Below are 27,625 nucleotides of genomic sequence, written 5' to 3' on the forward strand. Positions count from 1 at the left end.
CCCACACAGACGCGGACCCCTTTGATCCCTGTGTGTTTACTTCAGATGCTTTCCTTTGGGTGCAGGCAGGACCCAAGCCTTCTCCTGAGAGGTCCCCAGCTTAGAGAAACTGACCCCAACCCTCCAGAAAGGCTGCGAGTTGAGGCCTCTCCGAGGCAGCAGCCTGTGGGGTGAGGGGGACTTGAAAAGCAGGAGGACATTTCCAGGGAGGCATTCCGGATGGAGATGGAGGAGCCCGCACAGGCCAGGGCCCAGAGGGGCTTGGCTACGGCCTGGGAGGCCTCCAAGGGGGCTTCCCCCCGGGCATGCAGTCACGCCGTCTTCGTTCAATCCCGTGCAGGGCTCTGGGGTGCCAGCGCACGGGCTCAGTCTGGTGGGGTGCAGACGCTGGCGCCCCACACCTGAACCCGCAGGTACAACCTCAGGCCTGTCGTGTCCAGCGGAGAGATTGGCAGCGCCTTCTGAAGAAGGCTCAGGCGAGGTCTGATATGATTACCAGAAGGGAGAAAGTGTGTGGGAACGTTGCCAGGCTGAGGGGCAGTGGTGGACAGGCCAGGACACGGGCTGGCCAGGAGGAGGACACATGAGGGGAGGGGGTGCAGAGCTGCTGGGTGGCCAGGAGGGCCGGACAGGCAGGGAGCGGAGGCCAGAGGGGTGGGGGGGGCAGGAAGTGGGCAGCCCAACATGACAGCAGCTCATGGAGCTGTGCCAGCTTCCATGTCTCCCGTTAGAACTCAGCTTGGGAGTCCAGGCGTCCTCCAGGACAGGGGCTGGGTACACTCCAGCGTGCTGGGAGGGACAGGGGGACCTGCAGATGCAAGAGGCAAGGGCTGGGGGTGAAATCCTGCCCGGACAGCACGCTAATGTCCCTCTAGGGAACGTGGCCATCATGGTGGTGGTGACTTCCTGCAGAGAGAGGAGTCTGTGGGCAGTGGGCCTTGCAGGGGCTGTAGGCATGGCCTGTGTGTGTATGTGGGGGTTGGTGGGAGGGCGTAGACTGTAGACCGGCGTCCAGCACCAGGCCCAGGGTGCATCTCAACTGGAGTGTGCCGGAGCTGACAACAGTGCAGTGGGGTGCGAGACTCGGACCCCCGGCCTTCACAGGGCTGAGCCCAGCCCCCACCTAGAGGAGGGGCAGGGAGTCAGGCTCAGCCGGGTCCGGAGCAGCCCCACCGGCCTGCAATGCTCCGGCGCTGGAAGGTGCTGTCGGGGAAGACGGGCGGGGGCCGGACCGGGCGGGGCCGCCGCAGGAGGAGGCGGGGGAAGCGCAGGCCCCACCGACTGCCTTGCGCTTGGGCCAGCAGCGTCACCTGCTGGGAGGATACTTGTGCAGCGGCGACCACAGCCGGCTCCGGGTCGCTCTGCAGCTGCCCCAGGTCTGCAGGGGGACAAGGTGTCTCAGGCAGAGCAGGAGAGGGTTCTCAGAACCACCAAGCACCCCCAGACTCCTGGCTCATGCATTCCCACCCCACTCTGCCCAAGCTGCCCACCACCTCTCCAGGACTGCACACCGGGGTGGGTTGGGCCCTCACCCTGGAACAGGGAGTCCAGTAGGTCCTGGTTGATGCGGCGGGGGCTGGTGTGATGGACAAGGAAGCCTGGACCAAGGCAAACCCATGAGTGCTGGCCCCACGTCCCCAGAAGGATCCCCAGAAGGCAGGGGCTAACCAACTCACGGAACTGGGGGTGCAAGGGACAGCTTGACACCCAGACTGCCTCACCTATGAGCACGGCAGCTGCCCGGCGGAGGGGGTCCTGTGGACTCCTCAGGTAGCCCTGGGTCTGGCTCAGGAAGCTGGGCACATGGTTCGGGTACCACTGAACCTGGGGACATAAGGACTCAAGGCAGGACAGGAGAGCAAACTCTCGTGGAGAGAGGTGGCAGAAGTGAGCCCAGGGGTCCTGGACTGAAATATTTCTTTTTCCTTTTTTTTTTTTATTCATTTTAGAGAGGAGGGGGAGAGACAGAGAGAGAGAAGGGGGGGGGGAACTGGAAGCATCAACTCCCATATGTGCTCAAGCCCAGGATTTCGAACCGGCGACCTCAGCATTTCCAGGTCGACACTTTATCCACTGCGCCACCACAGGTCAGGCCCCGGCCTGAGATCTTAGACCTGCCACCACCTTGGCTGGGAGGGTGGGGAGACTCAGTTTTGGGTGGAGTGGCCCTGGTGTATACCAGTCCGAGTAGGCCGCTGGTCGTACCCCCTCGCTGTCACTGTCCCGCTGGCCGTACCCCCTCGCTGTCACTGTCCCGCTGGCCGTACCCCCTCATTGTCACTGTCCCGCTGGCCATACCCCCTCATTGTCACTGTCCCGCTGGCCGTACCCCCTCGCTGTCACTGTCCCGCTGGCCGTACCCCCTCACTGTCACTGTCCCGCTGGCCATACCCCCTCACTGTCACTGTCCCGCTGGCCATACCCCCTCATTGTCACTGTCCCGCTGGCCGTACCCCCTCGCTGTCACTGTCCCGCTGGCCATACCCCCTCATTGTCACTGTCCCGCTGGCCGTACCCCCTCGCTGTCACTGTCCCGCTGGCCGTACCCCCTCGCTGTCACTGTCCCGCTGGCCATACCCCCTCATTGTCACTGTCCCGCTGGCCGTACCCCCTCGCTGTCACTGTCCCGCTGGCCGTACCCCCTCACTGTCACTGTCCCGCTGGCCGTACCCCCTCATTGTCACTGTCCCGCTGGCCGTACCCCCTCGCTGTCACTGTCCGCCCCTACTGACCAGGTGGCGGCAGATGCGGCTGAGGGCCTCGGGGCTGTCGTAGTGGGCCACAGTGACCACCTCCTCCAGCAGGCCCCAGCGCAGGGCTCTGTCACAGCGGGCGAGAGTCCACTCGGAGCTCTGGTACAAGAGAAGGGAGGTGGGTTAAGAGTCCAGAAAGTGGCAGGAGTGACGTGGGTATGGCCAGCATGAGGGTTGAAGTCGAGGGCAGGAGGCCTGGGAACCTGGGCGCCCACGAGGCCTGCACCTGAGGTCCGTGGGGAAGTCCCTGACTTCGGAGAGGTAGTAGGGCAGATGGGGGGGACGGGGTTGGGTAGGGACAGCAGCGCAGGACAGTCTCGGGCGGCGGCTGACCTCTGCAGCATCCAAGCTGGGATCATGCAGGCGCAGAAGCAGCGGCACCAAACTCTTCAGCACGAGCTTCCTCAGGGGGCCTCGCAGTCCCAGCCGAAGCCCGCCCCGGCCCCGCCGCACCAGCGTCCCAAGAAGGCCGACCGCCGAGGAGCGGATGGAGTCCCGGGCCTGCGCGGGTGAGCGTGGTCAGGGCGGGGCCCGGGGGAGAGAGAGGGTCTAAGAGGAGCGCTGTCCGTCCCGGGGAGTGGTCTGGGTGGGGTCTGGAGCGGAAGGGGCTGGATCTTGTTGCGGAGTGGGAGCGTGCGGGGCCTGGAGAGAGGGGCGGGGCCCAGAGCGCAGGGCTGGGGAAGGAAGCCTGGGAGCCCGGTGGTGCTCACGTCGTCCAGCAGGGGCGGGAGGTACGGCCCCAGCTCAGTGCTCAGGCGCCGGACGGGAGCCTGAGGCTGCAGCAGGACCCTCCGTAGCGCGCCCAGCGCGGCGCCCACAAGTCGCACATCGCCCTCACCGAGCGCGCCCAGAAGCACGGGCAGCAGCACCTTCACGTGCCTCACCTGCGGAGTCAGGGGTCGTGGGCAGCCGCTCGCAGAACCCACCCCGGTCTCCCCACCCCCCACCCCCAGTCCTGCTCCTCACCTTCCCGCGGTTCAGGGCCAGATGGCCAAGGCCAAGCAGGCCCAGCCAGCGCACGGTGGGGTCGGGGTCGCCCTGCCAGGCGCGGAGCCGCTCCAAGATGACCTCCTCCTGCAGGAGACGCGCAGTGGGCCCGCTCTGCAACAGCTGGGTGGGAAGGACGACAAGGAGTCAGCACCCTCGCGGTCCCAGGTCAGGTGACGAGGCTTAGGGGCCAGGTCCACGGTCACCCCTCATCGCCCATCCCTGGAAGCGGGCTCACCCCGGTGAAGAAAGCCATAGCCGTAAGACGCTGAGTGTTGTTGGTGCTGCGCAGCCTGGGCAGCAAGTCAGCAAACAGGCCCCGCAGGTGGTGGTCCGCGTGGGCCACCATGGCGCTGGGACGGGATGAAATGGGAGCTCTCCCTCTGCTTACAGCCTCACCCCTGGAGAAGCCCCCAAGCGACCACCCTCATGCCCCTGCCTCTTCCCCACCCCTTGCCCCATACCTGGCCAGCAGCAAGACACCCTCCAGGTGGGTGTGGTGTCCCGCCAGCCTCCTCCAGCCTCCAGCCTGCTCCATGCACGTGACCACCATGCGGCCACCGTCCCCGGTGAGCAGGGCCTTCAAGGCCTCCACTGCACAGCTGGAGGTGGGGGCAGCAGGGGAGAGGGCAGTGAGGGCTGGGAGGGCACTGGGCCAACCCTCGTCTCCCCCAGTGTGCACCCCTCACCTGGCGTGGCTGTGCGGTGGCCCACGGTCAGATGGGGCCCAAACTCTGGGGGAGTCAAGGCAGTGTGGGCCCTGGGCCAGCTCATGCAGCTGTGTGACCAGCGCCAGGAGGAGGTGTGGGTAGAAGCCCCGTGTGGCACCCACACAGCCGGACACAGACAACATCTCCCCAAGGGCGCGAATGGCCTGTGGAACAAGCAGCCCACTCAGGCGGGGGCATGCGGCAGACAGGAGGAGCACAAAGCCTCAGACACCCGAGGGACATGACTGATGCAGGGGAGTCAGACGAGACCCTCCTGCCTCTGTCCTCCCGGGGCTGGACCTGCCCACCCCCTCGAGCTGGGGGGAGTCCCCTCGCAGTGCCAGCCGGAGTCACCCACTGGACCTGCCCACCCCCTCGAGCTGGGGGTGTCCCCTCGCAGTGCCGGCCGGAGTCACCCACTGGACCTGCCCACCCCCTCGAGCTGGGGGGAGTCCCCTGGCAGTGCCGGCCGGAGTCACCTACTGGCCTGCCCACCCCCTCGAGCTGGGGGGAGTCCCCTGGCAGTGCCGGCCGGAGTCACCTACTGGCCTGCCCACCCCCTCGAGCTGGGGGGAGTCCCCTGGCAGTGCCGGCCGGAGTCACCTACTGGCCTGCCCACCCCCTCGAGCTGGGGGGAGTCCCCTGGCAGTGCCGGCCGGAGTCACCCACTGGACCTGCCCACCCCCTCGAGCTGGGGGGAGTCCCCTGGCAGTGCCGGCCGGAGTCACCCACTGGACCTGCCCACCCCCTCGAGCTGGGGGAGTCCCCTCGCAGTGCCGGCCAGAGTCACCTACTGCCAGTGCCTTCTGCTCGGGTCCAGCTGTGCCCTTGAGCGCCCACAGCAACTGCACCAGCACCTGCCCGTTCACGCGCTGGTTCCGGCTCAGACTGCGCCACAGTTCAGCCGCCGCCCTGGGGGACAGGGACTGTGTGAGACTGGGTCCCTGCTGGCAAGTCCGGAGACACCAGGTCAGGGTGGAGGTGGCCACCAGGGCTCCAGCGTGGGGAAGGGACGTAAGCCATGCCTCTCTCCTGCCTGTCCCCCCATCCCAGAGAAACAAAACAAGTGGAGACTTTGCAGACCACGCAGAGCAAACTCTGCAGGAGCAGCTAGCTGCCTGGCACGGGCTGCTCAGAGCCCTGTGAGGCCAGCATCAGGGACATACACCAGGCGTGTGAGGCCAGCATCAGGGACATACACCAGGCGTTTGAGGCCAGCATCAGGGACATACACCAGGAGTTTGAGGCCAGCATCAGGGACATACACCAGGTGTGTGAGGCCAGCATCAGGGACATACACCAGGCGTTTGAGGCCAGCAACAGGGACATACACCAGGCGTGTGAGGCCAGCATCAGGGACATACACCAGGCGTGTGAGGCCAGCAACAGGGACATACACCAGGCGTGTGAGGCCAGCAACAGTGACATACACCAGGCGTTTGAGGCCAGCAACAGGGACATACACCAGGCGTTTGAGGCCAGCAACAGGGACATACACCAGGCGTGTGAGGCCAGCATCAGGGACATACACCAGGCGTGTGAGGCCAGCATCAGGGACATACACCAGGCGTGTGAGGCCAGCATCAGGGACATACACCAGGCGTGTGAGGCCAGCATCGGGGACATACACCAGGCGTTTGAGGCCAGCATCAGGGACATACACCAGGCGTGTGAGGCCAGCATCAGGGACATACACCAGGCGTTTGAGGCCAGCAACAGGGACATACACCAGGCGTGTGAGGCCGGCATCAGGGACATACACCAGGCGTTATAAACGATCACGTAGAGAGCATAACCGGGTGACTTCTTCTGAGGTGGGTTAAAGCAAAGAGCCAGGGGTAGTGAGTGGGGCACAGAAGACACCTGGCTCGCTGCCCCCACCTTGCGGCACACCCTCAGGCTGGGCTCCAGGGGCTACCAGGAGAGAGAATTCAGGGACCAAACTAGGAACCCAGTACCAAGGACTCCAAGGTGGAAGGGGTAGGGGAACGGAGGGAGGAAGGGATGAGGGGTGGTTAGGAGGTCCTGCCCCCTCCACGACCTGCCCCACAGGGCGGGGCAGTCTCCACCACCAAGCAGGAAGGGGGAAGGAAGCTGCGTGGGCATGGGGGGGTTGTCCTGGCTGGGTGGGGCGGGGCAGGTTACCGGTCAGGGGGCAGTGAGCAGGGCAGCAATGCACACACCACGTCCTGTGAGTGCTCCAGGGCCAAGGAGCTCAGCACCCGCAGGGCCGCCTGCCGGGGCCTCCCCTCTGCCAGGCTGGGCACCTGTGCCAGCAGCCCGAGCACCAGGGCGTGCACCTGGTGTGGAGAGGCAGAGGTCCATGGTCAGGCCTTGGACATCTAATGTCCGTGTCCTGACCCCCAGACGTTACTCTCTGCGCCCCTTCTGGTTGGGTGCGGCCTGAAAGGGGCGTGTGTATCAAGCTGCTCACTCCCAACCCCCAAACTTAGAGGGGACCAGGGGGCAGGAGTCTTTGGAGGCAGAACGGGCGGGGCGGGGGTGCTCACTGACCTGGTCCTCCAGCCGCTCTCCCCTGGCTTCCAGTGCCGAAGACAGGGTGAACGCGGTCGCCTGAGTCCCCGTGAGGCTAGCCTCTTCCAGGCAGGCAGCTGTGTACAGTGCCAGGTCAGAGAGGGTGCCCTTCTCCCAGGAACTCTGGAGGGTCTAAGGTGGGTGGGACGGTGGGGAGTCTGAAGTCCCCCTGCCTCTCCCAGCTCTCCTCCCCTGGCCCACCCCCCTCATCCGATGAAGTCCTGTGTCCCCTTACTGTTTCCCAGACAGGGCAGCCCCGATGTCTGCCCCAAGCTTCTCCCCTTTTTGGCTCCCTTGTCCCCCAGGCCATGCCCTCAGCCTGCCTTTCCTCCCACTCACCTGATTGGGTCCCTTGGGGTCTGACTCCTGGGCGGGGGATGGGGAGCAGGGCTCCCGGGCAGCTGCCGGCTCTGCCTCAGGTTTAAGCTCAGGTTCAGGCTGAGGGCCCTGGGAGGGAGGTCTCATGGGCTGTCCCTGGCTGGTCCGGATCCTTTCAGCCAGGGCTGTCAGAGTTAGGGCCCCCACAGGACCACCCCGGGCCCGGCCCCACACACCCCCAGCCATGGCCGCCGCACACAGCCCTCAGCAGGGCCCCAGCCTCTGGCACCTACCAAAGTGTCCTCCCAGGAAGTCATGCCCAGGCCTGACCTAGAAGCAGGCTCTGGGTGGCGGGCAGGCGGGGCCGGGACCGGGTGTGGTGGTGTGTGAGCATTTGCTTTATGTATGTGGGGGGTTGGGGGAGCTACACAGAGGTGTCCCCGGGCATGGTGCCCACTGGAGGCTTGTGAAAGACCCTGACTGCCTGGGTTGCTGGTGCTGAGTGGCCAACACTGAGAGTCTAGGGTCTGGCTCTGCGAGGGGCGAGATTTCCAGAAGACGGCCCATCTGCAAGTGGGTTGAGGGGGGGGGGGGAGAAGGCCCCTTGAACCTGATATCAAACCCACTGGGTAGGGGGACCCAGGATGGATATGGACAGCTCTGAGGAGACCCCAGCAGAGTCCAGAAGTCTAGACCCAGCCCTGAGCTGAGCCCTTGCTTGATTCACCCCTAAAGCAGTCAGGTCCAGGCTGAGCCACGGCATTCCGACCCAGCTGGACATCGTAGGGACAGGGATGACCAGGAGAGCTGTCCCCACCCCTGAGCTGGGGGCAGAGCCGCTGTACCTGCTGCCCCTAGACACTCTTGCAGGCGATCACCACCTTCAGGGTGGGCCCGGGGTCTTGGGACAGTTTGAGGGGGTCCCCACCCCTCCACAGGGTTCCTAGCTAGGTCCTGGGACCCAGGAAAGTGGGCATATCACTGAGGAGTGTGACCTGTGGGTGCCTGGGAGCCCGTCTTGCTGTTTGTGTGTCTCCAAGCCTCGTGTTCCCCAGGACTGGCCTGACCAGGTCTCTGTCCTCAATCCCCAAGGTAACCCTGACGCAGTGACGTAACAGGCATTGTCCAGACTGACCCCAGGGAGCCGGAAGAGCTGGTTGGGTCAAATACCTGGGCAGCAGGCGGAAGCACTCGGGGAAGCGCCCAGACAGCAGGCATTTGCTCACACCCTCGCTTGCCCCTGCCACCTCCTGCTGCCGCCTACACAGGAGAGGCGCAGCCCCCGCCCGGTGTGTCCTGCAGAGCCGAGAACCTCTCTCCCGAGCAGTTCGTCCCGAGCCCTGTTGGCCCAAGCCGGCGGAGACCTGACCAGCTGGCTGCAGAGGCAGGGCCAGCCCAGGATCACAGGAGCCAGGTGCCTGGAGCTGAGCCACCACCCGGCCCCTCAACGTCTTCATTGGCTCTGCCCCTTCCCAGGGCTGCTGGCTCTCACGAGAGATGCCAGGGTCTGGAGAGAGCCCTGTGTGTGGAGCCCAGGGGCACAGGGTCCCCCAGGCAGTCATGCAGGGCTGCCAATAGCCGTGGTGGAGGACACACGGGCTTCTCTTTGGCTGGAGATAACCCACCGACCCTGAGCCTGGGGCAGCAGCGCCCTTGACAGGTGTGAGGGTCTGGGGTCGTTTTTGTTCATTTTTAGAGGAGAGAGAGAGAGAGAGAAGGGGGGAAGGAGCTGGAAGCATCAACTCCCCTATGTGCCTTGACCAGGCAAGCCCAGGGTTTCGAACCGGCGACCTCAGCATTTCCAGGTCGACGCTTTGTCCACTGTGCCACCACAGATCAGGCTGGGGCCGTTTTTGGACACAGGAAATGCTGAGACCCTTTCTGTGGCCCCTCATCCCCACCCCATGGACCCTACTCCTGAGCTTCTAGCAAAGAGAGGCCTTCTTTCCCAGTAACTCCCCCCACTTCTGTGTGGACACCAAAGCTTTCCTTTTCCCCGCAGCCCTGCCCTGTCCAGGCTCAGGTCCACCCCCCGAGGCCCGGCTCCCTGACTTTAGACACGACACCCTTGGCTGTGGCCTAGCTCCTGGCCACCCTCAGGCCTCCGCACAGGGCTGCCTCCAACCCTGGCAGGGCCTCCTGGGCCTTCCTAGGAGCTTGACCCCTCATCTGATTCCTAAGTGCACCCTGCCCAGCAGACTTGGTGAAGAAAGGACACGTGACAACTCGAGTGAGAGTGAGAGAGGGAATCATTCCTGTTGCTTCCAGCGCCCCCCCCCCCCACGGGCTCTCAGAGGGAGGTTCCGGCACTCAGCCTGTGCACCAGGGCCTGCAGCTTCTCAGACAGCGCCACCTGCAGGAGGAGAGGCAGGGACAATGGAGGGGACGCTGTGGGGACAAGAGCTGGCCACGGGGGCGGAGGGCACAGGCGGGCTGCGGAGGTGGGTCTTCCACCCACCTGGTACAGTGCGGGCTGCTCCGGCCGCCTGTGTGCAGGACTGAGACGGCTCAGGGACAGCTGGGCAAAGGCTCTGGACTCCGCCAGAGATGGGAGGGGCTCACACAGCTTGGGGAAGAGGCAAGGAAAGGGTGGACTCAGGGTCAGGGGTCAGGGCTGGACTAGAGGGGGTGGGTAGGGTAGGCACCTGTCCCTGCTGAAACCAGAGTCGCAGGAGTGGCTCCACACGGGCTGGCCTCACGGTACAGGGCTCCTGGGCGCCTCGAGGCCAGACCCTCAGTTCCTGGCCAGCCTGGGGTGGTAGTTCCTCGGCCAACTGCAGGACGTCCAACAGCAAAGACCCTGCGTGTGGCGGCACAAGGCGGGGCACCAAGAATGATGTGGGGGCCGGGGGCCTTGCCAGAGAGGTTGTGGGGGCCTTACCGTGGGGGAGGGCTTACCATCGGGGCCCAGGAGCCGGAAGGCAGCCTTGCTCCCAGGCAGGGTCTGCTTCTCGGGGTCCTCAGTCAGCTTCATTCGTGGCTTGCCCCCCACGGACACCAGCTGCAGGAGCAGGGTGTTGACAGAGCTGGACCCTTCTCCCCGAAGCCGTGATCCCCATGGCCCACCCACACTGAGCCCTGGGCCCTGTCTTCCTCACCTTATAGACACAGCCCAGGGAAGGCTGGAGGGGACAGGTGACAACGCTGGTGCCAATGCCAATGACGTTCACCTCACTGCCCTGGGGGAGGGCAGAGGGGGCAGACGAAACTCAGCCAACATGTGCAGGCCCAGTGCCCTCCTCGCCACCCTCTGTTGCCCAGCCCCAGCCCACCTCCTGGGCCAGCCGGGCCAGCTCCTCCTCATCAATGTTGTTGCTGACAGCAATAGGGACCGACTCCAGCCAGGGCACCTGGAACCTGTGATAGAGGACAGCCCCTCAGAAGTTCCTGACTCATTGGGGCTCCCTCCCTCCCATCCTGCCCCCTCCCATGGGAGAGCCTGCCCTCAGCCACACGGGCTTGGGGCTCCCTCCCTCCCATCCTGCCCCCTCCCATGGGAGAGCCTGCCCTCAGCCACACGGGCTTGGGCCTCCCCAGCAGGGCCATCATGTCCCCACTGATGGCGCCCCAGACCAGAGCTCCCCACTGTGGGAAGGGCAGGGTCCCTAGGGCCCCTCCCTCCCTTCCCATCCCAATAGTGGTGCCCCAGAGGGGGGTTCTCTTAGCAGGCACAGTCCCTCCTGGACTCACTGGGCTGCAGTGGTCCGGAAGAGCCTTCGGAGCTCCTGGGCCTGCTGCAGCAGGTCCCCACTGTCCAGCCTGACTCCCACCGCCTGGTAGCCTAGCTCCCCCAGGGCTAGGGCTACGGCCAGGAAGTTGGGAAGACCGCTTCTGTGGGAAGGGACAAGGAGGTCAGGAGGCTGCAGCTGCTCTGCTAGGCCCCTCCTGGGGGTGCCCGGGCCTCACCTCCTCACACTGTAGCTGTCCAGCAGGCCCTGGAAGGCTCGCGGGAAAGCCAGGGCATAGGCCACAAAGGCTGCCCGCTCCCCCGGGTGCGGATCCTGCACCGCCAGCCCCAGGTGGGCACACACACGCTTCAGCCACACCTCCACGCAGGCGACCAGGTTCACCCTGGGGCCCGGACCAACAGCGGGAGCCAACATCTAGGGAAAGGGACCAGTGAAGGGTGTGGGACTCAAAGTGCAGGCTGTGTGGCCTCACGCCCAGCTGAGGATCTGAACAGGGGTAATGCCACCTGCTTGCCACCTTCCCTGTGCAGCAAGCACTGTGGCTACCTGCCCAAGGTGACTTGGGCCAGTCATGGCATCTGCCTTTGTGCAGGACAGGGACTGGACCACCCCTCCCCCAGGCAAGGGCTGGCAGTGGGGTCTGCCCTCTGAAGTTCAGCTGGGGAGAGAAGGGTACTGACCGGGTCAGGGGGCACCTCAGTGCCTGAAAAGGAAGTGACGAAGGAATGTGCCAGGGTTCCTGCCACGGGCACGCCCCTCAGCTGGCCTGCCAACACGTTGCTGCTGGCATCGAAGCCTAGGCCAGGGCGTCAGATAAGGTTAGGGAACTTCAGGCTGTGAGGACTGGGGACTCTCACATTGCCCACCCTTGCCTCCCTTCCCTGGCTGTTACCCCCCAGGTAGCTGTAGGTTGAGGCGGTGAGGCCCCCATCAGGACCCTGCGCGCGCCTTAACCCCATCTCCAGCAGCCTCTTCTCCGGGCCCGCAATCAGGCGAAGCCGCGCCGCGTTGGTAGCGATGAGACTGTAGGGTGCAAGTGATCAGAGAACCCCAGGTGAGGATCAGGAAGCCACTAGATCCTGCACCTTCTTGGAGAACCTGCAGTTCACCAGGGGCTGACCGCATGCAGCCACACCCACAGGGGCCAGCCGGCCCCGCCCCCCAGGCCGCACTCCCACCGGACTCCCGCTGCTGGCGGGTGGGCCCCACCTGGCATAGCTGACTAGGCAAAGGAGGGGCGTCTCCAGCAGCTGCACTACGAGGAGCGGCCCAGACACCTGCAGCAGCGGCACCTGCAGGTAGGAAGTCAGCAGGAAGCCGTTCGACGTCACTCCTGGGGCCCACCCGTCCGCCCCAATCAGCCTGCACTCGCACTCACGCCGGGGAAGGCAAGGGAGCCCTCGGGCAGGGCTCGCACCGTCACCCCGGAGCAGTCAAGGGCCCGGAGGTGCTCGAAGAACGCGGGGTCAGTGTCTGAGGGCAATGCCGAGGCCAGGAACTGCACGTCTGCGGGCGACAAAGGACCCCCATTGAGCCGGGGCAAGCGCGCAGTCTGGAGGAGCTCGCTGGGGCGGAGACGTCTCATTCGCAGAGTGGGGCTCGTCGGGGTCTCTTATCTGGGCTAGGGGGATCCCCGCTAGCTCATCGGGTGGGAGGGTCCTGTCTGGGTGGTGTCATCCCTGGTCTCAGAGTGGGTCGCGGGGGTACCTGCATCGCACAGGTGGAAGGCGCGCAGGAAGCACACGCACTCGCGGAGCCCCGCGGCCAAGGTGAAGGCACCCCCGAACGGGCAGCGGCGGAAGAAGAGCTCGAACTCGGCTGGGTCATGCGCCCGGCCCGCGCGCCAGTAGCCCAGCGCCATGGTAAAGTGGTACAGGTCGGTGAGCAGCGGCCGCATGGCCGCGCGCCCCTGGGGGTCCTGCTCCGCCATCTCGCCCGCTGTCCGGATTCCCGTCTCCCCGCCTCCGCCGGCCCACGTGACACTGAGCTTTCCAATAGAGGGCGCCCCCGGGCCTGGTCACAACACGCCAGGAGTAGGGAAAGTAGGGACACGCGTCAAGTCACCGCCTTCCTAGCAACAATGGGCAGGGCGGATTTGCTGGCCTCTGGAGACTAAGGGATCTCGGCGGAGGTAGAGAATGTGTTCACTTTTCCCGGTCATCCCACATCTCAGCCCCTCGAAGAATGGAAGAATGGTCCCCTCCTGCCCACCCTCCCCCAATTCTGTGCTTTTGGGTACAGAGGGTAGAAGAGGCAGTGGCGACTCCCCCTCCAGCTGGACTTTGTCCTGGCCACACCTGGGGCGCAGGGGAGGGGCAGAAGATAGGTGATTCTAACCTCAGCTCAGACACTTAGGTGTGGCCTACACTGTGTTCGCAAACCAGCCAGCTTGGTGCCCACCCTCAGCTGTCACCAAAGCTTTGGGGTCCTGTACCCCATGGGAGTCCTGGAAAACCGAGGGGAGCCTCATGGCCCCCAATCCCAAGGGGACAATCCATCCCTGTATAGCTCAGGGCCCTGGAGGACACCAGCTCTGACCAGAACCACAGCACACAACTTGCTCTCGAATTCCAAGCGGCCACCTCACCAGTCATGCTGGCCCATCCAGAGTAAGAACTGGTAGTGGCACAAGTACTGATAGACGGGGGCTGGGGGAGGGCAGGCAGGACAGCGGGCCTGAATCCACAGGGCAGTTTGTCATGGAATCTGTCCAGGGCCCAGGTCTCCGACAGGTGGAGCAGCCGGGCAATGCACTGGGGAGGGAGGCGGAGCGCCCTCTGGAGGACTGAATGCTGGGAGGGAGGGGCTCTGGAGCCAAGATGGGCAGGACTCGGGTGGGTGTCACACAGGTCAGACCCAGGGGGCAGGTGACTAGTCACAGCAGCAGAGCCAGGTCAGCCACTGGGACTCCTTGACTCCTTTCCTGGAAAGCTGCAGGTGGGCACTTGTGCTCCCACAGAGGCCGCTGAGCTGGCCAAGTGGAGAGGGCAGAAGGCTATGGTGAGGAGCTAGGGCACACTCTCTTCCTGGCTTCAACAGCCTGAACTGGACGAGGCACTTGGTGGGTGAGTGAAGACGGGAGGGTGGCCGAGAGATGGGGCAGGAAGGCGCAGGCCAAGGTGTGAGTCACACGGCCATGAGAAGGCTATGCGGAGCGCTGCCTGCCCACAGGGCCCAGACAAGGACAGGAGCCGGACAGAGAATTTCAGTTTTTAATGGTGGCAGGGCCCCATGCCCAGGCCCAACGCTAGGGCTCAGATCTTGTTGAAAGCAGCAATGTCAACGCTCTGTACCTGGAGGGAGAAGGGGGAGAGGATGGTGGTCACATGGAGTCCGGTTTCCTGAAGGCCCCCCCCAGTGTGGACCTGCCCACTCACGTGCTCCTCAAACTTGGTGATCTCCTCTTCCAGCAGGTCCGTCCCCACCTTGTCATCCTCCACCACACACTGGATCTGCAGCTTGCGGATGCCGTAGCCCACGGGCACCAGCTTGGAGCCCCCCCAGGTCAGCCCATCCATCTGCACGGAGCGCACGCAGGCCTCCAGCTGAGCCATGTCTGTCTCGTCGTCCCACTGGGGGGTCAAGGAGGGGAGAGGCAGGGTCAGGAGCCTCTAGACACCAGGAAAGGCCTCCCGCACAGCTGTGCAGTTCGTCCAAGACCCCAGGAGCGGTCTCGGCTTGTGCCTGCCCGCCCCCACAATTCTCTTCTTGGCCCAATGTTTCTGAACTCCGACCAGGGGAAGGTCACAGGAGGGCCACTCACAGGCTTGACATCCAGGAGGATGGAGGACTTGGCGACCAGCGCAGGCTTCTTGGCCTTCTTCTCCGCATACTGCCGCAGCCGTGCCTCTCGCAGCCTGATGGCCTCCTTGTCCTCTTCCTCATCACTGCCGAAGAGGTTGATGTCATCGTCCTCGTCATCCTCCGCAGCGGCGGCTGCCTTTCTGCTGGGGGGCTCCACTTGACGCATGGGAGACACGTGCTGTGGGGGGGTAGGGTTGGGGAGGCTGAGACCCAGGCCTCTGGCCCTCGCTGCTGCCCGGGCCCCTGGCCTGGGGAGGGCACTGACCTGGGTCTGCGGGGCTGTGGCCCGGTGGGCAGGTGAGCTCTTTTCCAGCACACTCAGGCGGGCCTCCAGCTTGGAGATGGCCTGCTGCAGGTCTCTCACCACTGCGGAGGGGAAGGAGATGCTGGTCAGACAGCAGGCGCTGGGCTGGGGGCCCCCCCGCCCCCGCCAGGCCCAGGGCCTCACCGCCTCGCAGGCTCTGGTTCTCCACTTCCAGGCTGGCGATCCGGACGATGAGCTCACTGTGGTCTCCGCCAGGCCCGCTGGAGGCCCCAGGGCCTGAACTCTGCAAGGCAGGGGAAGGGTTAGGGCTTGGCACTCCAGCCTGTCCCTAGGGTTCCCACATAGCCCTGAGCTGGGCGGCAGGCCTGTGAGACACCAGATGGCAGCTCCTGTCAGCCCAGCTGGTCTACCTACCACGCTCCACCCAGGAGAGCAGGAGGCAGCCCTGTGAGCAGATCATGGTGACATTCTCAGCCAAGCAAAAACGAAAAGCGCGGGACAGGAAGCAGAGGGTCCAGGGCAGAAAGCTCAGGGCCATTGCTACCACTGCCTGGTGGGTGGGAAGGAGCAGGACTTACGGTCCCAGGGGCAGCCTGGCCTAGGGCCGCAGGGGAACTGGGCAGCACGGCCTGGAGCTGGAAACCGGAGGGGAAGGGCAGCTGAGGGGCAGCAGGGGCAGGAAGGAGCATGCCCATGCAGAGGGCAGCTACCTGCAGCAGCCAGCACTGCCTTCCTTCCCCTGCCATGTGCCCCTTGTCTGGCTAAGTCTGCCCTTGAGGCAAGGCCTTGGGTGAGCTGGGGACTGAATCCTGCCTGGCAGCTGACCCATGCGATGCTGGCCAGCGAGCTCACCCAAAGGGCGCCACAGGTCAAGCCTGAGTTACACCCAGGGAAATGGCTCCAGGGACATGGCACACCTGGCCCTGTCCCCCTCCAGTATCCAATCATGATAAAGACTTTGGGCCTGAAGCCCACCCAAACAGCCACAGGACAGGCCACTGCTTGGGACATCCCCAGATCATGGACAGGCTACAGGTCCCCACAGAAGAGAGGGACATCCCCAGATCATGGACAGGCTACAGGTCCCCACAGAAGAGAGGGACATCCCCAGATCATGGACAGGCTACAGGTCCCCACAGAAGAGAGGCTGCCAAGTACCTGGCTCCCTGCCATAGACTGCCGGGCAGTGCAAGGCTGATGCTGCCCTGTGACCCACTGACCAGCTTGCTGCTAGCAGTGCCGGACCAGGCTGGCCAGGGAGCCATGTGGCCGGAGAAAGAACACTGACCAGCCACAGGGAGTAAGATGGCCTCTGCTCACACCACTGTCCTCCTCTTAGCTCAGTTCAGTGCCCTGCCCGAGGCAGTCAACAGCACACCATGCACCCACAGCTCACCCAGCTGTGCTGGACTCACCACCCCCGAGTCTTGGCCACCACCACCAGCCATGGCCTCCTCTCCGGCCAGTCTCCCATACCACCTGGCTCTAATGCCACTCCCGCTAAGACCGCCAGGGTCTCCACCACACGGAATGGAGGCTAGACCTCCCACTCCTGACCCCTCGGTCTGGCCCCAGCTCAGGAGGCTCCTCTTCCAGAGGCTCAGTGCCTGGAAGCAAGCGAACCAGGTCCTGGCAGCAGGCTGGCGCCTCGAGCCCAGCTGAGCCTGCTGCCTGGCTTGCAAAGTGGTGGGGAGGCCAGGGTGCTCGGGGCCAGCGGGCCAACGGTGTCACAAGGGTTCATACAGGAGAGGCAAGGGGAGAGGAGGAAGCGTGACAAAGGCAGAGGTCAGAGTGATGACGCTGCAGGTTAGGAATCGCAGGCTGAAAGATGTGGGGGAGCTTCTAGAAGCCGGAGGGCAAGGCAATGGTTTCTCTTCCAGAGTCTGCAGGAGCACAGCTGTGTCAACACGTGGCCGCCAGGGCCGGGACAACCACCCGCGTCCCAGAGGGACAAAGAGGCCCCAGCTCCTCTGGCCGGGAAGGTGGAACAGTAGGTCTGCCACCTCCTAGGGACATACCCTCCGGCCAGGATGGGGCAGAGGTAGCCAGGGTGCTGTCCTACCCTGACCCATTTGGGATCAGGAATATGAGCTGGGCTGCAGGGCCCCTGCCTGAACCTCAAATTCAAGATGGCGCCCATTTCTGAGATTGGAACGGCACACCCTGTGAAGCCGTCTCTCTGGGGCGGCCGAGAGGCCGAGGCCCAGGAGGGAAAGGCGGCTTCCCTCAGCAGGGAGCAAGCAGGAAAGAGGCAGCCAGGGTGCAGGAGGGAGGCCGGGTGAGCGCCGGCAAGGATGCAGAGTGAAGTCCCCTGGGGTCTGGGGCCCAGGACCACGTCCAGGCAGGAAGACAGCCTCGCCCTGACTCTGCTCCAAGGGCAAAACAATCAGCAGGACCGAAGGAAAGTCAGCCAGCCGCGAGCGCTCGGGCTGCGGTACTCACTCCAGCCAGGGATTTCTGGATGTTCTCTCTGGCTCTCGCAATGTCCCGGAGGATCACGCTTGCGCCGTTCTCCTGCAGACAGTGCAGAAAGAACCAGTCTTTTTTCATTAAAAAAAAAATTAATTTGGGGGGAAAAAGGGAACCCTATGTGCCTTCTGTGAAGAAATGAAGGGAGGCGTGAGAATGAAAGCTCAGAGCGGCAGAGAGAAGCGCAAGGTGCCCAAGTCTGCGTGCGGCCGTGACACCAGGCCCGGCCCAGTTCTGCGTGCTGCTAGGCCGCTTAGCCTCCTGGGGGACGGCTGGGCCATACTGCCACGCGCTGCGACAGGAGCAGACCCAGCACCCAGGAGCCAGCCCGGGCCACCCCTCCAAAGACCCCACCACCAGCCCCTGGAGCAGAGCCACTGGGGCGGACGTGCTTCCGCCCTCTGGGTGCCGGCACCACCAGCCGGTGGCCCCACACGCAGCCCTCACCTGGCACGAGGAGCCAGCCACGGGGCCGTTCATCCGCTCGTAGAACTTCCTCTCTGCGTCGTCATACTTGAACTTGTCGAACCAGATCTTCTCGTGCACCAGGAAGTTGGTGGCCATTTTCCTGCGTGGAGGGAAGAGGTAAGAGCCTGGATGGCATAAGCGCCCCTTCTAACGGCCCAGACGCCAAGGAGGCCAGCCAGACACGGCCCCCGGCTCCACGGCAGAGCACATAAACCCGAGACCCACGCTACCCCTGCCCCCATCACCGTGCGGACTCCCTCCGTGGGTCCCCAGGACGGGCAGTTCTCAAAGTACGGCCAGGAACCTCTGAGGGTCCAAGGCCCCCCCTTTTCCAAGCACACACCTCTGCGAAGCTGGATTTGTGTGAGACAGCACACACTCACATCTGAATGCAGAAGCAGGGGGATTCCACTGCCTCCCGTTAAGCCAGACACTAAAGATTTCAAAATGTACAACAGCAACTCACTTTTTTTCTTATAGGAAAACTATTTCTCATGAAAACACCTGATTACTGTATAACAAGCTTACTTTTTTTTTAAGGTTAGAGGAAGGGAGGAGTGAGGTAGACTCCCCAATGCGCCCCGACTAGGATGCATGACCAGGATCCACCCAATCTGGGCCCATGCTCAAATCAAGTACTGAGCTATTTTTAGCACCCGAGGCCAACATGCTCAGACCAACCTATCTGTGCTCAGCACCTGGGGTCACACTCAAACCAACTGCGCCACTGGCTGTGGAAGAGGAAGAGGGAGAGAAGCAGATGGTCACTTCTCCTGTGTGCCCTGACCAGGAATCAAATCTGGGATGTCCGTAATGCCGGGCTGATGCTCTATGCACTGAGCCACACTGGCCAGGGCTTATTTTTCAATAAATGCTTCTAGTGTTCCTGATAATGTGGTACAAATCCACAAACATAATAAAAGCTCTCTGGGTCCCAAGACCAGTAAGTTGGAGAACTGCTGCTCTAGACCTGGGCACGCCGACCACGACCCGAGAGCCACCTCCAGCCTGCTGTGTCTGCTCTGGCAGATGACCGTGTGCTGCTGTCCTGTGGCTCACCCACGTGGAGACCTGGGCCCACAGAGCCCTCCTGCTCCTCACCATGTGACAAAAATGAACGCCACCCCATCAACTCTGTGCTGAGGAGCCCAGCCCGTCACTGGGCGGTGCCAACGCCACTGTCCTCTTGGTGAGAAGAGGTGGTGGGTCTCACCCCTTTGAAAAGCCAGCCCCCTGAACATGGTGTCTGCTCTGGGCCCCCATCACTGTCTGATGGGGACACTCTTCCCCTCCATGATGGGACTTGTGCCCTGTCCCTCACAAGGCCAGATCCTGTCAAACCATCAGATCAACCCCACAGAAGGGCAAACCCAAGGGACTCCTGCCCTGCAGAAACCTGGGGACCAGGCCGACGCCCCTTTCCTGGAGCCCCAAGGAGCCTCTCCAAGTCCCACTGGCTGAGCCCAGGGCACAGTGCTCTCAGGGACCCTAGAACCTAATCATCTCTGCCCACTTGCCTGGGCCCCAGCTGGCCAGGTACTGGCCTGCCCCCACCTCTGGCCTCCTACAGTCCCCTGGCCTTCAGAGCCCCCTGCTGCTATTGCATGAAACTGTCCCGGGGCGAAACCTCTGGGTCCCCAGGCTGAAAGCAAGAATGCTTCACCAGCAGGTGCCCTTCAGACTCAGGCTGATAGACGGGCCACGAGCTGGTATACCTGAGACACCCATCTGATCTCAGAGGTGGCGACAAGGGACAGGGAGGCAGGAATGAGACTCAGGCGGGTGGGCGGGCATGCTGGCTCCCACGTCTTGCCCCAGTGGGGCCCAGGGCCCAGGAGCTTTCAATGCTCCCACAAGTTACGCAGCCAAAGAGAAAATCCTGTGTTGGGCATATTCACCCTTGCTAACTCCTTTCCAACAGCCCAGAACTGTGTGACCCCTAAGGGGTGACCCTGGAGGCTGCACTGCCAGCCCCCTTATATGTCCAACTTGGCCGGGTCCAGCTGTCCTGGGGAGAGCCCCCCTGGGGTGGGGTCAAGGGGAACACACACGGCTCCAGCTTGGGGAGACCCAGGCCAGGGACCCGCCCAGCACAGTTCTCCTACTTGGGTCTCAGGCTGGACATGGGTGGGCCAGACCGGGCACTGGGTCGCTGAGCCAGAGAGGTGGCTTCGAGGCGCCAGGCCGTGCGCAGGGCCTCGGCAGCATGGTGGCGGCACTCGGCACTGTCGTAGGCGGGCTTGCTGAGCCAGGGGGCCTCGGCGTCCCTGTGCAGGAAGTACCAGCAGGGCAGGGCGGCGGCGGCGGCCTCCCTGTCGGCCCTCCTGGGCCCAGCCCGCTTGCTCCCCACGCTGTGGCGGCACCGCCGGTCTCTGCGGCCCCCCCGCCGGGCGCTCTCGGCGGGGCCAGCTGGCTCCCGCAGGCGCACCTTCCCGGGGGGGTGGCCGTCAAACTGGGCCTCGTAGAAGCCCCTCTCGGCAGCGTCGTACCGGGGCTTCTCCAGCCACACCTCCCGCACCAGGGCCTGCAGGCTGCCCAGCGGGGGCTGGCCGTTGGCCGGGGGGCTGGTCTGGCAGGGGAGGGCCGGGCCCCGGGCAGGCGCCTGCTGGCCGGTGTCGGGAGCCCCCTGCCTGCTCTCCTCCATAGCCAACAGCAGAGCCTGGGACCACTCCACAAATGCCCGCTCAGCCTGGTCAAAGGCAGACTTGTTGACCCAGACGCCCCAGGTCACATGGTGGCAGGCCACCTGGTTTCCGTGGGCACAGGGGCCCCTGGGGGCCAGAGCTGGTGGCCGGGCTGTCCCCGCAGCAATGTCTGCCAGCCACTGGCGGTAGGAGCTCTCCGCCTGGTCAAAGAGTGGCTTGTTCAGCCAGACGTGGTCAGCTGAGAGGCCCACGAGAGCCAGGTCGGCCCGGCCGAGCCAGTTCTTTGGGGAGCGCTTCCTCTTCTTCTGCAGGGGCGGCCTCCCGTCGTGGCGCTTCCCGGGGCCGCCCCTGCAGCTGTCGGCGGCCTCGGCCTCGGCCTCCTCTGCCGCCTCCTCAGTGTCCTCCTGACCCGGCCCATTCACGGCCGGCGCCTGGGCCAGGGGCGGCCGGGCGGCGGCTCGCGGGGCCTCCTGCTCCTGGAAGTGCTGCTCAGCCTCCCCATGCTTCTGCTTGTCCTCCCAGACGGTCTCCAGGGCACAAGAGGCCTTCCTGCTCCTCATCTTCCGCGCAGCGTTAAAAGCAAGCACAAGAAGGCAGTTGAGCACAGGGGAGCCCAGCGGCCAGCGCCCCGCCCCTCCCTCAGCAGCCTGGCTGGCAGGGCCGGAGGGGTCTGGAGACACTTCCCAAGGGGGGCGGGGTGCCATTGGGCAACATGCAAGGACCCCTGGTCAAATCCACAGGGAGCTCAGTAAGCAATAAACAAATAACACGCATACGTGGGTGTGTAAACACGTGTATTCTTTTAACTGCAAAACTTTTCTTCCTCATTCTCATCTAAACCAACATGCACCCCAACTCTCTTCAAACAGTGTTCTTTGAGAACAGTTTCCAAATCTCGAAAACTTTTCTCATAGAATCTCCAAACCAGGACACCAGATACAGGGAAGAATGTACTCAAGCTAATCTGACTTTCACGTGAACTACAAGTAATCTTTACAGTGAGTATGTTCCGTGAAATATTGAAACTCACACTACAGTTGTTCATTGTTCATCTGAAATGAACTGCACGCCCTGCGTTTTTACTAGGTCCAGCTACCTCCCCTGCGGCAGTGGTTTTTCAGAGAGAGTGTGTGTGTGTGTGTGTGTGTGTGAGAGAGAGATGGAGAATGAGTCAGAGAGAGGGACAGATTGGGCAGACTGACAGGAAGGGAGAGAGATGAGAAGCACCAATTCTTTGTTGTGGCTCCTTAGTTGTTCATTGATTGCTTTCTCATATGTGCCTTGACTGGGGGGCTCCAGCAGACAGAGTGACCCTTGCTCAAGCCAGATGAGCCAGCGCGCAAGCTGGCAACCTCGAGGTTTCGAACCTGGGCCATCCATGTCCCAGTCCGACACTCTATCCACTGTGCCACCACCTGGTCAGGCAAAAGCAGTGGTTTTAAAGAAAGCACTTGGCATCTCTGAGGATGGTGCATCATGGTGACCCTGCCCGAGTCACCCACGCCCACAACAGCCACGCCACCATCCAGAGGAGCACATGTTCCAAGGGAAGCTGCCAGGGTCTCAGAAAAGGGATAGCCTCTCAGCGGGCAGCAGCTGGGAGCAGAGGGTGGAGGCCCCGCCCCCCACAAGGTCACATGAGGGAAGACAACAGGGCAGATGCTGCAGACTGGCTCGAGGGGAGGAGCCCGTGGCTCAGGGAGTGAGTAAGAACCCCTGAAGGCACTTCTGACCAGCAGGCAATCAGCCGATACCTTTGGGTGCACTGAAGTGAAAGGACCCCAGGACTCTGAGTCCCAGAACAGGAGGACCCCCCCCCCATCTCAGCGCTGTTTGGGGTAAAGGGCACCGTCACCGAGATAGTGGGAGGCAGGTGGGGCCCTGAGCCCCGCCATCCTCACTGGAGGTGACCCTGTTATCTGTGGCCCCCGTGCAAGTCCCAGGGGTGCTGGCCTCACAGCAGCGGCTTTGTCCCTCACTCTGCTCCCAGGTCTGGTGCTGAGACGGCCCCTCGTTCAGCAAGAACAGAGGGGTCTGGGTCACTGCAGCCTCAGGCTAGGAGCAGCTCAGCCCAGAATGCCTCACAGCCAGTCTGCTCCCAGGATGTGCCCAGGGGTCCGAGCTCACACTCAGCGGGCCTGTTCCAGAAGGGTGGCTGTGACCCGCACAGGGATTCCTCCCCAGCCACAGACCCCACTCTGGGCTCTGCTCCCCAAAGCGGAGGGAGGCACCCTGACCAACACTCAGGTGCTAACTTGCCAGGGGCTGAATGAACATCTATCCCTCAGGACACCCCTGCAGTCCCTGCTTCTGTGGGTCGCTGGTGGGGCCTAAGCAAGGGCCGACCCGCTGACCCATGGAGCCTCTACCCGCCGGGCAGGCTCTCCAACCCAGGAGACAAGGTTTCCAGAGGCAAGGCGGCCTTTCAGCCCGGGGGGCACACCCTTCCCCACTTACCATGGGATCTGTGGCCTTTCCATAACACCCCAAATGAAAACAAAACCCCATTCCAATTACCCCAGGGGACATGAGGACTGCGTCCCACACGCGCCTGGCACTTTGGGGAGAGTCCTCCTTATACTCTGCAGGGGCATGCTGGGGGCCTTTAACAGCCCATGACACGGGCCTCCTAGAAGGTTCTAGCAAGGTGCTGGGGCTGTTCCCTGGCACCTTCCAGCCCAGACTGGCAGCAGCACTTACCAAGGCCAGAGTGACGGCAGGGGCAGTGGCGGGAGGCAGGAGCATATGCCCAGGTGGCAAGTCATTGTGACATCACTCTCTGTCCCTCAGGGAGCAGCAGGCTGACCAGGAGGGGCTTATGTGCCCTCTGACCTCTATGATGCAACAAGGTGGGCCCTGGGCACCTAAGCCCTGCCATGCCCCCTTGGCCTAAATACACCCTTGGCTCCTGACACCAGACCAGGCTGTGCTCAGGGCTCTGGGGGCCACAGCTCAGGGAAGGGGAAGACTTCTCAAGACTCCGGAAGGAGGCCCAGGGCCTGACGCCAGGGGCTGCCTGGGCCCACAGCACCACGTCCTGCCCAGGGAAACACCTGAACACACAGGTTCAGAGGCTGAACCCAGCGTGTCCAGGTCCTCTGTGCTCCAGAAGAGGAAACAAGCCAGCAGCCTGGCGAGCCAGGCCCCTCATTCCTCAGGGGAGTGTCAGCGCCCTGGGGTTCCCTACTCCCTCGCTCAGGGGAAGGGAACGGGCGCACAGACGGGCAGTACTTACTTTCACTCTGACCTCCTAGGACAGCATGAAGAGAAAGCAGCAAGGTTAGAGGCAGTCAGACAGGGCGGCCCGAGAAGGCTGGAGGGGCCTTTCAGAAGCTGCTTGGTGAGGCGGCGTGCAGGTGAGTTTGGTGGAGGAGCAGAGGTGAGCACGAGATACACCCGCCACCAAAGTCCTGGGAGGAGACCGAGTCCTGCCAGTGCAGGCACTTCCCTCACCCCTGAAACGGGCAGTTCCTGGGGGGCACCCTCTGAGAACCCCTCCCACCTGCTCCTTCTCTCTCGGGCCTGAGCACCCCCACTGCCCACCTGGAGCTGTGGAGTGGAATCTCTACCCAGCCCTGTCCCCTCGCTGCCACTAGGTCCAGGCTGATGGATGAGGCACAAGATGACAAGGACACTCGGTAGTCACCAAAGGGCACTGGCTCAGGGATCAAGTCTCCATGCTGTGTGCAAAAGGACGAAGCTTTCAACATACTCCCAGAGAGACCAGCCACTGAGAGATGGGGACACACAAGGTGCCCCGAGGGAGTGGACTGACAAGAAGCTGATACCAAGGGGAGGCAGCTGGCCTGCGAGAGCACACAGGAGATCCCAGGGCAGCCTCCCTGCAGGAGCTTCTTAGGAGTCAGGCTCCCAGAGGGTGCACGGGTCTGGCTCTATGGGCAGCAGGGGCACTCCTGGCTGAGCACTGCCTGGAGGCTGGCCACAGCTGAGGGCAGTGGAGCGGCACCTGGGCATGAAGCCAGAGTTAGCGACAGGGCCAACAGCACCCACAGGGACACTCCTGGCTCCCCGTGCCCAACGACCAGATCTCCCAGAACAGCTGAAAAGCCCCCCAGAAGCTCAGACGCAAGAGCCCACCTCTATTCCTCAACTTCCCTGGTTCCTGACGGCCTGTTTCACGAGTTCCTGCTGAACTAAAAACCCATCTCTCGGCCCTGGCTGGTTGGCTCAGCGGTAGAGCGTCGGCCTGGCGTGCGGGGGACCCAGGTTCGATTCCCGGCCAGGGCACATAGGAGAAGCGCCCATTTGCTTCTCCACCCCCCTCCTTCCTCTCTGTCTCTCTCTTCCCTTCCCGCAGCCGAGGCTCCATTGGAGCAAAGATGGCCCCGGGCGCTGGGGATGGCTCCATGGCCTCTGCCTCAAGCGCTAGAATGGCTCTGGTTGCAACAGAGCGACGCCCCAGATGGGCAGAGCATCGCACCCTGGTGGGCATGCCAGGTGGATCCCGGTCGGGCGCATGCGGGAGTCTGTCTGACTGCCTCCCCGTTTCCAACTTCAGAAAAATACAAAAAAAAAGAAAGCTATGCTTGCCAAGGGGCTGGACGAACAGGGAAGGGTTCTGGGAGGGGTGGCCACTTCGCCAGCACTGCTGACCACACCAGCACTCTATGCTTCACACACTGCCTCATGTATCCCTTTGCCCATGTCACCCCACTGCAGTCACACACAGGAGCTCCTGGGCTATACACCCACGGGGCGAAAACAAGAAATGCCCAATCGTCCACAGGAAGTGGAAACAGCATGAGCAGATGTGAGGTCGAGGGTCGAGGTCTGCGGGCAGCTCAGCCCCCAGCTGGCGTGGCCAGGACCAGCGCTGCACTGAGCAGTGCTTTCCGTCTGCAATGTTCAGCAGAGTGGCATCCAACGCCTGAAATGTCCATAAGAAGAGCCAGGAAGTGGGGGAGCTGCCTTCCTTCAGGGGAGCACCCCAGCTTCAAATTCCTACTCAGATGCTTTCCGATCTCCGACTCCTAGGTAGTTCTGCCCCATTCAGAAATGCCAACCAATCCTGCTGGCAGGAAGGGGGCCCCTGCACCCGCAGGGCTCACACTGTGCTGCCTAAGTCACCCCACCCCACGACCAGCCAGTGGCAACAAAGTTCCTGTCTCAAACACCACAGCCCATGGCGCTCTGGCCTCATTTGATCTCACCAGCCAGGCACCTACACCCTTCCTCTGGGATTACTCTAGTACTGCACCTGCTTCCTCACCCCTTCCATACACACATTGCACACACGTGCGTGCTCTCGCGGGGACGTGTGTGTCCAGGCCTCACATACAGCTGGGAGACAGGAGTGGGAAAGCCCGAGGCAGGGAGGAGCTGGGGGTCCCTGTCTCATCATCTTAAAGTATCAGCACAGGGCCAGGGCTCGAGCAACACTCAGGCCAGCATTTCCTGCCTACAACAACCAGAACACTGACACTAGCATACGACATACTGGACGTATATTCTCTTTGTTGATCTTTTTAAGAAACCACGTTGGAAAAAAACCACAAGAACACTGGTCAAGCACATTTGTCCACTTATGCGGAATGCTATAGCCTTACCCCAGCTGCCCAGGAGCAAAGAAAGCCCAGTGGGCTGGCCTCCAACCAGGTTTCTCCACAGGGCAGTCATCCCTGCCTATCGCGGGTGACAAAGGACCAGTGTGGCCCAAGTGCTCACTCTGCCCAGGGTCCCACGAAGCCCACAGCAGCCCCCCTCAAAGCTGAGGTAATGACAGCCTGGCCTAGAGGACACCACCCAGACCGGCACGGGGTCAAGAATACTGCTCCTTCAGAGTTTGCGCCAAGTGCTTCGTGAGAAGACCGCTTTGGGGGGTGGGGGCACTCTGTTCACAGGGCTGGGCACCAGAGGCTCAGGAATGACAATCTCATTTGAGCCTGCCCACTTGCCCGCTCAGGTAAGTGGCTGTCACAGCCGCTCCTGCGGGAGCCACATGAGCTAGGACGCCCTTCCCTGAGCCAGGCTAGGTCCACTCGCGGAGGAGTCACATGCCAGGGTGAATTTAAGAGACTACCCCGGCAGGCATGAACCATCCCAACCGCTCCAGGGTGATCCTTCATTCTGCACACCCCGACGTGCGGCCTCCGTGGTGTCTACACCCCTGTCCACCCACACGGCTCCGGCATGAGCTTTTCTCCCTGCTTCCACTTCAAGTGTCCCTTTTTAATGGAAGGTACCACCCTCCCCACCAGAGACTGGCTTCAACATCGCCTCCTGTCCGGGCTCTTGATCCAAGTGAAGACAGACCCCGGTCGTTCTCAGAGAAGCCCGTGTGTTTCCGCCACTCCGCAGTCACGTCCTCTTATTTCTTCCCGTGTTCCGGAGCCCGCCCTCAAGGCTCTAACCGGTCTTAGGCCCGCGCCTGTCCCCTAGGGCTAGGCCCAGAGCCGGCGACAGTAAATGCTTCATAAACGCGGGCCTGACAAAGAAAGGTCTACAGAACCGGGCCACGCCTGGGCACACAGCCCGGTCGCCCGCTGACACGGCCAATGGCCCCCAGATCCCCGCCGCCGCCGGGCTCGGGCGGCCACGTGGCCCGCGCGCCCCGCCCCTCTGCGCTCGGCCCGGGAGCCGCACTTGGCCCACCGCCCCTAAGCCCGCACGCCGCCAGCACTTGTGCACCGGTCCCTGCCGGCGCGGATCCTGCAGCGCAGCCCCGGCCTCCCGCCCCCTGGTCCGCGGAGCCGCGGCGAGGCGTGCGGCTTCTTCGGCGCGGCCACAGTACTCACACGCCGGCCAAGGACGCGGCGACCAAAAAGGGACGCTCCGCAGCACGGGACGGCGGAGCAAAAGGAGCGCCGTGCGAGGCGCGCACGGGAAATGAAGCCGCGGGCTCGACCATGCGCTGCGGGGGAAGCGGCTCTCGCGCGCCCGCCCCGGGGACCCCTCTGCGCGACTCGTCCTCGACTTCAGAGACGGGACCCAGACGGAGACACCCACGGGGCTCGCTCTTTCC

The 27,625-nt window shown here is 63.2% G+C and overlaps 3 protein-coding genes across 13 annotated transcripts; all 3 read right to left on the reverse strand.

The window, feature by feature from the left end:
- On the reverse strand, positions 1-7,752 carry MROH6 (maestro heat like repeat family member 6). Of its 5 annotated transcripts, none has more exons than XM_066379627.1 (15): positions 7,325-7,751; positions 6,965-7,117; positions 6,596-6,750; positions 5,245-5,362; positions 4,430-4,614; positions 4,205-4,342; positions 3,979-4,033; positions 3,720-3,863; positions 3,464-3,637; positions 3,087-3,254; positions 2,733-2,852; positions 1,722-1,824; positions 1,533-1,598; positions 1,311-1,378; positions 1-1,123 (listed from the first exon to the last, which is right to left on the reverse strand). In XM_066379627.1, exons 1-15 carry the CDS (start codon positions 7,547-7,549, stop codon positions 872-874), a joined length of 2,124 nt encoding a protein of 707 aa, XP_066235724.1. In that variant the 5' UTR covers positions 7,550-7,751; the 3' UTR covers positions 1-871. The 5 variants fall into 5 exon arrangements, with proteins under 5 accessions (XP_066235724.1, XP_066235723.1, XP_066235726.1 ...); XM_066379626.1 differs by having other exon boundaries at positions 3,979-4,093; positions 7,325-7,750; XM_066379629.1 differs by lacking the exon at positions 6,596-6,750 and having other exon boundaries at positions 3,979-4,093; positions 6,965-7,062; positions 7,325-7,752.
- A 1,821-nt stretch (positions 7,753-9,573) lies between these two features.
- Positions 9,574-12,982, reverse strand: NAPRT (nicotinate phosphoribosyltransferase). 2 transcript variants are annotated; one of them, XM_066379657.1, is made up of 13 exons: positions 12,700-12,982; positions 12,410-12,498; positions 12,202-12,284; positions 11,885-12,015; positions 11,673-11,788; positions 11,210-11,406; positions 10,994-11,134; positions 10,576-10,660; positions 10,402-10,482; positions 10,202-10,304; positions 9,949-10,103; positions 9,762-9,869; positions 9,574-9,656 (listed from the first exon to the last, which is right to left on the reverse strand). In XM_066379657.1, exons 1-13 carry the CDS (start codon positions 12,920-12,922, stop codon positions 9,594-9,596), a joined length of 1,575 nt encoding a protein of 524 aa, XP_066235754.1. In that variant the 5' UTR covers positions 12,923-12,982; the 3' UTR covers positions 9,574-9,593. The 2 variants fall into 2 exon arrangements, with proteins under 2 accessions (XP_066235754.1, XP_066235755.1); XM_066379658.1 differs by having other exon boundaries at positions 12,371-12,498; positions 12,700-12,980.
- A 1,208-nt stretch (positions 12,983-14,190) lies between these two features.
- Positions 14,191-27,555, reverse strand: EEF1D (eukaryotic translation elongation factor 1 delta). 6 transcript variants are annotated; one of them, XM_066379631.1, is made up of 9 exons: positions 20,104-21,203; positions 17,978-18,098; positions 17,504-17,575; positions 15,640-15,696; positions 15,245-15,344; positions 15,062-15,162; positions 14,756-14,974; positions 14,370-14,564; positions 14,191-14,285 (listed from the first exon to the last, which is right to left on the reverse strand). In XM_066379631.1, exons 1-9 carry the CDS (start codon positions 21,201-21,203, stop codon positions 14,247-14,249), a joined length of 2,004 nt encoding a protein of 667 aa, XP_066235728.1. In that variant the 3' UTR covers positions 14,191-14,246. The 6 variants fall into 6 exon arrangements, with proteins under 6 accessions (XP_066235728.1, XP_066235731.1, XP_066235729.1 ...); XM_066379634.1 differs by lacking the exons at positions 15,640-15,696; positions 20,104-21,203 and adding an exon at positions 27,399-27,555; XM_066379632.1 differs by lacking the exon at positions 15,640-15,696.
- Between the last annotated feature and the right edge of the window lie 70 nt (positions 27,556-27,625).

Source organism: Saccopteryx leptura, chromosome 3 (assembly GCF_036850995.1).
Source record: "Saccopteryx leptura isolate mSacLep1 chromosome 3, mSacLep1_pri_phased_curated, whole genome shotgun sequence".
Taxonomy (NCBI): Eukaryota; Metazoa; Chordata; class Mammalia; order Chiroptera; family Emballonuridae; genus Saccopteryx; species Saccopteryx leptura.

Bases quoted from the DNA above. Each gene is read 5' to 3' on its own strand.
- MROH6 (XM_066379625.1), bottom strand. From the start codon at position 7,549: ATGGCTGGGGGTGTGTGGGGCCGGGCCCGGGGTGGTCCTGTGGGGGCC. The intron at 4,094-4,204 runs GTATGGGGCAAG...ATCCCGTCCCAG, and splicing joins GGTGTCTTGCTGCTGGCCAG to CGCCATGGTGGCCCACGCGG. The intron at 3,255-3,463 runs GTGAGCACCACC...TCACCCGCGCAG, and splicing joins TCCCGCCCCTGCTGGACGAC to GCCCGGGACTCCATCCGCTC.
- EEF1D (XM_066379631.1), bottom strand. From the start codon at position 21,203: ATGAGGAGCAGGAAGGCCTCTTGTGCCCTGGAGACCGTCTGGGAGGAC. The intron at 15,697-17,503 runs GTGAGTACCGCA...TCCGGTTTCCAG, and splicing joins TCCAGAAATCCCTGGCTGGA to CTCCAGGCCGTGCTGCCCAG. The intron at 14,975-15,061 runs GTCAGTGCCCTC...ACCCCCCCACAG, and splicing joins CCACAGCCCCGCAGACCCAG to CACGTGTCTCCCATGCGTCA.
- NAPRT (XM_066379658.1), bottom strand. From the start codon at position 12,922: ATGGCGGAGCAGGACCCCCAGGGGCGCGCGGCCATGCGGCCGCTGCTC. The intron at 11,135-11,209 runs GTGAGGCCCGGG...CCCTTCCCACAG, and splicing joins GACAGCTACAGTGTGAGGAG to AAGCGGTCTTCCCAACTTCC. The intron at 10,483-10,575 runs GTGGGCTGGGGC...GCCCTCCCCCAG, and splicing joins TGGCCCGGCTGGCCCAGGAG to GGCAGTGAGGTGAACGTCAT.